Genomic DNA, 8,911 nt, shown 5'->3' with positions numbered 1-8,911 from the left:
ATCTGTCAGTTTCTCAATTAGCACTCATTTAAAATGAAGATACATCATATATGCAGTTTTGCCAGATCATTATGTAATGAGCTGTCAGACTATTCTTTGTCCTTCTCTTTGTCGGCGTCTCCTCGGGTCACCATAATAAAGATGCGTGATTTCCATCCGTCTTTAATGTTCAAATCTCCTGGAAAATCATTTCCCCCTTAAAATTCAATCCCATGTATCCGAGGGGGACAAAGACCAATGTGATGCAGGCATTATATGATCTGATTGAATTTCATGAGGCTCGTGACCTACCCATCTTGTCTGCGTGAGGCTGCTGACGCGGGCTGACAGCGGAGGGCTGCAGCTGGATGTCAATATAAGGTGGACGGAGCCCATTTCCCACGAACTCGTTTGTGTTGTGCAGTGAGCAACTTGTGCTGCTGACTTCAGAGAGCTGCAGACGGCGTGGGGAAGTCCTGTTAAAGGTAAGCTGCCACTGGCAACCAGCGCTCTTTCTAAATGCTGGAGCGAACTTCAAATCAGTGAGAGGACAGCTGGTCCATACTAGCTACTGGCATTCGTTCTCACTATAAAATATGTGTTTATACTCACTGTGTTTCTTTTCTTCTTAGATGCAGGGGTGCTTTTGGGTTTTTTGCTTGTCACTCATCTTTTGCACAACTCTCTCTGAGACTGTAGGGTTGGTGATTGCGGTAAGATGTATTACTTATACATTATTCTTATTATTATAAATTTATTTGATTTTATTATTATTCTTCAACATTCAAGAGATCTGCAGTGCTGCATTCTAAATATAAATCTAAAATTTACCTCTAACATATATATATCATCATATGATATAATAATACAATATAAATCTACGTGCAATTGAACTGATCATTGTGAAGTTTGTAGTCTACTGAATACAAAAATTATTTGCTTGTTCGTATAGTGTTTCAGTTTTGAGATAAAGTACTTTATTTGACAACAAAACTGAATTGAAAACTAAAAATGAGCTCTGTCAAGAAGAGAATGGCCAAGTGTGACAGGGAGCTATAACAGACATTTTTAAGCTGAACAGAGGCTTTTTCAAGTGGAGATTGCATTGTCTGTTTTTTATGAAAACAATCAATTCATTTGATGGTTGGGTTTTATGGAGGCACAGTGGTGCAGTGGTTAGCACTGTACCTTCACAGCAGGAAGGTTCCAGGTTTGAGCCTGGGGCATTTCTGTGTGGAGTTTGTATGTTCTCCCTGTGCCTGCATTGGATTTTACCGGATACTCCGAATTCATCGCACAGTCTAAAGACATGGTTAGGTTAATCGGCGACTCTAAATTGACTGTAGGTGTGGCTGTGAGTGTGAATGGTTGATTGTCTATATATGTTGGCCCTGCAATGGACTGGCAATTTGTCCAGGGTGTAACCCCCCCCCCCCCGACCCTAAATGGCTAAGCGGTATAGAAAATGGATGGATGTTTTCTTTGAATGATTTTTTTTTTTTTTTACAGTATTGACCAAAGAATGAAATGGGTTCTTGGATAGAATCAGGGTGTTAACAAGTGTCAAGAAGTGACCCCATTGCAGATATCCATCCATCCATCCATCCATTTTCTATACCACTTATCCATTAAGGGTCGCAGGGGGCTGGAGCTTACAATGTAGATATCAGAATCGCAACTTGACAGCTTGAGCATTGGACAGTGAAACTGCGAGTCATGATGCTTTTGTTTCTTGATCCTGCAGGGAAAGGAGAAGCGAGGCTGGACTCTCAATAGTGCTGGCTACCTTTTAGGTCCCCGTAAGTACTGACAGAGCACACACACACACTGAACATTACGCTGTTATACGACACTATTCAGCTCACACATGACTGAAAGGAACATGGTTTGAAACAGCAAACTGTATTTTTCAACGTCACATTTGCTTGAAAAAAGGTATAAAACATTCCTGTGTAATCTTGGATGAAGCATTGGCATTGACCCTCCCATTTGCAATGTCCTTCTCGTGAAACTCCTCACTGGCAGGTGGAAAAATGTGGTGTACTACTCCACAATTGACAGAGGAAGCATGTGGTAGTTTACAGTGCTCCTCAGAGCAGCAGGGGTGGAGTAAAGACAAGGACAGAAAAAAAATATATAGATAGACGGATCAGATAGATAGATAGTTGTCGATTTGCAATAGACTAAATATTAGAAGTATTAGTATTTATCTGGAATTGCTGGTCTCCTGTTTTGAGTGAAGTTGTAGCCATGAAAGCTGAACAAAGAGTTTAGACATCCACACAAGATGTGGGTTTTGAATTGAAGTGTATGTAATGTGTTTGACTCAGATTCAGAACTTTATTGCTTGATTGTTACCATGTAAACCTGCCCTTAAAAATGGATGATGATTTTCTGTGAATCCATACTGCACTGATCAATTTTGTCTAATTCGGTTTGTTAGAAAAATGGTCTCCTACAGCCTTCAGGATTTATGAAGTGAAAACAATATACAGATGCCTGCGTGTGTGCATGTACTGTATGTTCTCGTGTGTCTGCGTGTGTGTGAGTGTGTGCGTGTGTGTGTGTGTGCGTGTGCGTGTGCGTGTGTGTGTGCGTGTGCGTGTGTGTGTGTGTGTGTGTGTGTGAGAGAGTGAAGCCCAGGTAAAGGTTGCTCCTGCCTCATCCTGTGTTTCAGGTCGTATTGATCACCTAATTCAGATAAAGGATTCACCCAGTGCCAGAGGCAGAGACGAACTGGTCACTCAATGTAAGATAGAAAGATACGGCCTCTGCAGGGCCTTGGTGTCAGGCCAGGAATTGCTCTGTTGAACATCCTGCATTTTAGTTTGCTTGTGTAACTTAAGGCAAATGTCTGTCATCATACTGCTGTCTGTGCTTAAGCATCCCAACACTACATTTCTATGTGAGCTTTGAGCAAAGAAAACATCATGCTGATTTCATGTCTGTTGAGTAAGACATAGTGAGCCAATGCTGCATTCATGCAATATAAACACAAAAGAACAAACCTCCTACTACTCCTAATAAGGAACATTCACATGTTTGTCCATTGTATTACCACAATTGGTATTGGCTTAATTAGTGGAATCCATTGTACCCATGTTAAATTGATTTACTTGATTGATTTGCTGTGGCTATTAACGCCTCTCACATTCTTACTTTTGCATTACAGAGTGGGAGGTATAACTGCCCATTTCATATGCATATTTGACCATGGCCATGTTTCAATAGTGTCAATTGAAACATGCCCTGCCCTCTCAAACAGACACCAGCTGACGTGCAAAAATTCAATAAATCATATATTTTTTTTCATGATTATGTCAACTCTGTCAGCCCTTCTTCCTAGGTATGACCTCAGGTAGAGGACACAGAGTGAGGGAACAAAAAGGAGTTTTCAGGCTGAAAGGGAAAAGGTTCCTTACCTATTCACAAACCTTTATTTTGAACATTCCAAGCATTCTGATGACAAATTAATTAATTGCAGGCTCCATATTGGTGATGACAGTGGTGACTCCTCACACAAGACATGTGCTTCCAATTTAATGAAGTAATTTTGTTTTGATTCACCCCCATTAGGACCTGGGGATCATTTATCCCTGTAAACAACATGACATATGATTGCATTTCAGTTGTTCTAGTCCCATTTATCTAATATGTATATGCTACATGTATATGTATATAATATGCTGCTGAATTTTATAGTTTTCTATTTTACCAGTCTAGGAAGGGATGTAGGTGCAGAGTCCACCACTTAGGTGGACAGAACCAATGTTCAGAAAGTATTCAACTGCACCAGAACCTAATGTCCCAAGTTGATGTTACTTCTTAGGTTTACTCAGAAAAGAATATTTCATTGACCCTAAAAAAAAAAAAAAAAATCCTAATTAAATATCACGCCCTAATGTATTTTTGTTTTGGAAGCCTCACCCCTTGGGTTTAAGACATGAGGAAACATAATCTGACCAAGAAGAGGAATCTGTCTGATCTGTCTGACTGGGAGATTGAAATCTTCACACCACTATATCAACTGAAGCAACTAGTTTACTGACAACCAGAAAAATGAAATAAAAGAAAGTCACAGTGTGCATTTGAAATTGAAATCAAAGTATCTGTTCAACATATATATGATAATCACTCATCATTGATAGATAATTATTAGATCATCTTATGGGCAAGTGGCAGTGCTTGTATGCATCAGTAAATGGTGGAGGAGATCCAGCAGCACCACTGTACACACCTAAATCTTCAATAACACCATGTTCAGTGCACTATTGAGCCCTTAAGCAGCCTGATATTAGCATTGCACCATCACTCATGTGCGCACCAGCGCACTGTTGAACATGTGTACCAGCTCTGTCTCAAAGTTTTTCATATTTATATATTTATGAATGTAAAGCAGCATGGTTAATCAGCTCAGAGATGACTCCACTTTTCTGTAGCCATGTCCCTGCAATCCCCACAAGCTCTGGTTTTAAATTGATATGAGTGCAGATGCTCAGATAATAATCCTTCACTTTCAGCAGGTTTCCTCTGCTGAAATACTCTTTTTGAAGCAGTAACAGGTACTATACTTGCTCCTTTATTCATCTAAATGACTTATACAATTGATTTGTTATTTATTTAAGTAATTTATTCCATTACATTTATGAAAATATTGGAACTACCTAACTGCTGCCTTGTTATTTCCTATTAGAATTCACACACAAACACACACACAAACGCAAATGCAAGCAAAAATATGTGCAGAGGTCAGCTGTTCAAGTGGTTCTGTAGTTCAAGAGGAATTACATATGCGTGAAATAAGCTCTCAGAATTCCAACCCTCGGGAGTAAAGTGGTGAACTTCAGTGGGGATGAAAAAACTAAAGCATGAAAAGTCATAGAAGACAGTGTGTCCAGGTTGATTGCTGATTACTGTATGTACATGTATTATATCAATGAAGGGGAAGGCAAGTTGTACTATCAGTGACTTCTACAAAGCTTTTTCTGATTTCCCTGCAAGATAAAAAGCCAACAATCATTTCTGATTCAATATCAGTGTGGTACAATGTTGGGCAAATTCCTGACTTAATTGAACTTTTTCAGTTCACACAAATATGAAACAGTTTGAATCATATTTGCGTGTTATTCATGTTGCCTTGGAATATTTCCTTGTATTTTCTTCATATGTAATTGCACTTGCACCTGGCTTTCTGTCTGAACACATCATTGAGACTCCTCCCATCCTAAACTTTGACTTGAAGCTACAGTTTTGGTTTATTCCATAACTGATCCAGAGAGCCTTTACGGATGCCCTGATTCACTGGTAGACTGCCAAATTGTATCTGTTGAGGTAAAAAAAAAAAAAAATTAACTTAATGTTTCATTTTTTATGATGAAGAATACCTTATTCTGTGGCGTTAAAGGAAACAAAAGGACAACAGCATCGGCTGTAGCCAAATACATGCCAGTTGTCTCACAGTTGTGTATTTACTAGATATGAAGTAAACAAATGAAACACCTGCCACTACTGTCATGACTGAAATGTAGACCACTGAAAATTCCATGGAATCCATCCATCCATTTTCTACTGCTTATCCTGTGAAGAATCACGGGGCTGGAGCCTATCCCAGCAGCTTTCGGGGGAGAGGTGGGGTACACCCTGGACAGGTGGCCAGTCCATCGCAGGACCAATGCATATAGACAGACAACCATTCGCTCTCACAGCCACACCTACGGCCAATTTAGAGTGTCCGATTAGCCTAGAGCCCAGCACGGTAGTGCAGTGGCTAGCACTGTCGCTTCAGAGCAAGGAGGTTCAGGGTTCAAGTCCCAACTCGGGCACGGGATCTTTCTGTGTGGAGTTTGAATGTTCTCCCCGTGCCTGCGTGTTTCTGGGTACTCCGGCTTCTTCCCACCATCCAAAGACATGCAATTAGAGACAAGGCTAATTGGATGCTCTAAATTGACCATAGGTATGAATGTGAGTGTCAATGGTTGTCTGTCTATATATGTTGGCCCTGCAATAGACTGGCCATCTGTCCAGGGTGAACCCTGCCTCTTGCCCGTAGCTGCTGGGATAGGCTCCAGCCACCCCGTGACCCTTAACAGGAATAAGCGGAAGAAATTGGATGGATTAGCCTAGACCCCTCTTTGTACCCAGAGAGAACCCATGCAGGGACAGGAAGAACATGCAACTCCACACAGAAAGACCACGTGGTCCAGCCTAGGCTCAAACCCAGAACCTTCTTGCTGTGAGGCGACAGTGCTAACCACTTCACCACTGTTCCATCAAATTTCCATGGAATACACACTCTAAATGCATACATCTATTGTTATGGCTGAGCATATCACTTTGTTAAATCATCATGATTTCCATTTGTGTGTATGTTAATGTGTGTATGTTAATGTATGTGTGTGTGTGTGCGTGTGCTTGTGTGTGCGTGTGTGTGCAAAATCTGCTGCCTATACTTCTAATGTGAAGTTTTGTCTCCTCTGCTGGTTAAATGTCTTCCCTCCTTTTTTTTTTTTTACTTGCAATTCCATGAGCCAAGCCCTGCAGGTGGTCTGTACAAGTTTGGAAAAGGAACCTAACAGTGACAAACAAACTGCCATGGACAGCTCCAGGCTGTTCAACAACCACCATTTAGATATACATTCACCATGAAATTGCTTTCTTGGAAGTTGAAAAGGATGCACCCAGTGGTATGACATGCTCTTGACATTTTCTGTTTGTATGACTGGATGGACTGTGATCACTTCTCACTGTCCAGATGGCATAGATGGACACAGGACACTTGGAGACAAGACGGGTCTGGCTGGCAAGAGAGACATGGGACGAGAGGATGACTTCAGAACAGGTCTACGTATGTTTCATGGCTATATTTCGAATCAGAATTCCTCAACATTTTTGAAACCATTCCTTAATACCTCAAGCAAGATTTTGTGTCTTCTTGGAATACATCTTTTCATATGCTGCTTGTTATCTCAAGACCTTTTGTCAAGCTTCACCTGTTGATTTTACTGTGTACTTTTCCTAAACAGGCACCCAAAGAATAGCAGATGAAGACATCATCCACACTGTCATTGACTTCCTGTCGTACCTCAAACTTAAAGGTACAGCAGCTTATGTTTTATGTTTTAAATTCATGACAGGCTTAACACACAAAGCACACATACAAAATTTGTATGACGCTAATATCATGTAATTATTGTCCACACTTGAACCAACACAGTAAGCAACCTTACCTGTCTGAATAGGGATCTTCCAGTCCACTCAGTAGAACAACCCATGCAGCAACTTCAGCTGCATTAAGACAGTATAGACAGATAGTACAGCACCAAAACAAAACTGTGTGGCCTCTAATCAATACAGACAGGAGTTTCTGAATATGCAAAATTTTTCTCTCCATTTTCTGTAGTCCAAAATGTACAACCTCTTATTTGCAGGGCATTAATTTGGGACTTTCCCAAAGTGCTTTGAAAAATTGACATTACTGAGAGGTTGTTCCCTTCAGATTATGTTTTGAGTGGTTCCTACAACTTCTGCTCCAGTTGCACCACATGGGAAACATTTCTTTAGACTGGCGCCATTTTAGAAGCTGGATACTGAAATGCAGAATATCTTTCACAGTTTATTAATGATTTGTTGTTGATTCTTTGAATTTGATTCATTAACTCTAAATTCGGATGTAAATATAATAGCAAAAGGATTGTTTGACATAACCAATTCTGTCTGTGGTCTGAGCCTGAAACTGTGTGTGTGTGTGTTTGTGTGTGTGTGTGTGTATGTGTGTGTGTGTGTGTGTGTGTGTATACCTACAGAGATGGGAGCCTTGGACAGCCTGCCTTCCTCTGTGACATCAGATGAACTGGTCAATCCCTAATGTGTTTTGCCTCTCAATACGTCACATCCCTCTCCCCAGGCTATGATTGTCCTGTCTGGGCTCTAGCTGCCCTAAATGTTACTTTACTGTTGCTCCATTTATAATGTAGCACTGGTTTAGCCCTTGTACCAAATATCTTATTGTAACCCAAACAAATACAAAATAAGATGACATCTTTCTGCTCTTGTGTAAATAAAACCATATCAACAATCAATGAGACATGAGGTGAGGGTTCATTGACTGTAGGTGGTTCTTATAGGGACCTCTGTTTAGAGCCTTCCACACTCTAATACTCTTATATGCTATAATCTGATTTTAAAAAATTGAGTAAAAAAAACCCAAATGGTTCTATATTCACATTGAGATTTGGTTTGTTCTCTTTGATCACAATGAATATCACTGCACACAAAACTAGCCTCATCGAGGTTTTACCTGCTACAGTCAGGAACTGCAACTATTGAATACTGCCAGTGCATGCAGCCTGGTGAAATCAGGGCTCTTTATTACCTGACTATTTAGGAATGGAAGAGTTTTATTAAAAGATTGATTTAGAATAATGAAATCAAATTGAGTTCAGAGAATGTTGTGCAAAACATATTTACAATTTCCTTCAAGATAGCTTTTGAAACTTTGACTTGTTCATCCAGTACAGACATCACTGATCACTGGTCCCTGTAAAAACTGTAATTCTGTATATTTTGAACAGGAGTTGCACATGAAGTGCAAGTCAAATACAGATGAACTGACTAAGTCATATTGATTTACATTGGGGTTTATAAAAACTACATTCCAATTTTCCTTTTTAACAAAGGGTTTGAGCCTATGTCAATGTTCCTTTTGACAAAAAATTACACCTTTCCTATGTTTAAGAGGAAGAAAATTAAATTTAAATTTATATTAAGTCTCTCAAAAATATACTCATATTTTCAAGAGGACCAGAACATTCCTTGGTCAAGCCCTGGGTCAGTTAATCTATAACTCTGTGCCTCCCCCAAACATCTGCAGTTGGTGAGATGAGGAAAGTAATCACTGCTCTCTATTTGTGGTTAACTCTTCAGACCTTCATAA

The 8,911-nt window shown here is 40.0% G+C and overlaps 1 protein-coding gene across 2 annotated transcripts; it reads left to right on the top strand.

The window, feature by feature from the left end:
• Nucleotides 1-406: 406 nt before the first annotated feature.
• Nucleotides 407-8,040, top strand: gal (galanin/GMAP prepropeptide). Of its 2 annotated transcripts, XM_086207687.1 has the most exons (7): nt 407-464; nt 612-692; nt 1,724-1,778; nt 2,657-2,728; nt 6,731-6,817; nt 7,002-7,073; nt 7,782-8,040. In XM_086207687.1, exons 2-7 carry the CDS (start codon nt 612-614, stop codon nt 7,841-7,843), a joined length of 429 nt encoding a protein of 142 aa, XP_086063813.1. In that variant the 5' UTR covers nt 407-464; the 3' UTR covers nt 7,844-8,040. The 2 variants fall into 2 exon arrangements, with proteins under 2 accessions (XP_086063813.1, XP_086063814.1); XM_086207688.1 differs by lacking the exon at nt 2,657-2,728.
• Nucleotides 8,041-8,911: the final 871 nt, after the last annotated feature.

Source organism: Aulostomus chinensis, chromosome 7, assembly GCF_037954235.1.
Source record: "Aulostomus chinensis isolate RoL2024-O1b breed Wild chromosome 7, RoL_Achi_v1.0, whole genome shotgun sequence".
NCBI classification, from domain to species: Eukaryota; Metazoa; Chordata; class Actinopteri; order Syngnathiformes; family Aulostomidae; genus Aulostomus; species Aulostomus chinensis.
The sequence above is the reverse complement of the archived record's forward strand: the minus strand, read 5'-3'. Positions and strand labels throughout refer to the sequence as shown.

Bases quoted from the DNA above. Each gene is read 5' to 3' on its own strand.
- gal (XM_086207687.1), top strand. From the start codon at position 612: ATGCAGGGGTGCTTTTGGGTTTTTTGCTTGTCACTCATCTTTTGCACA. The intron at 1,779-2,656 runs GTAAGTACTGAC...CCTGTGTTTCAG, and splicing joins TGGCTACCTTTTAGGTCCCC to GTCGTATTGATCACCTAATT. The intron at 7,074-7,781 runs GTACAGCAGCTT...GTATACCTACAG, and splicing joins GTCGTACCTCAAACTTAAAG to AGATGGGAGCCTTGGACAGC.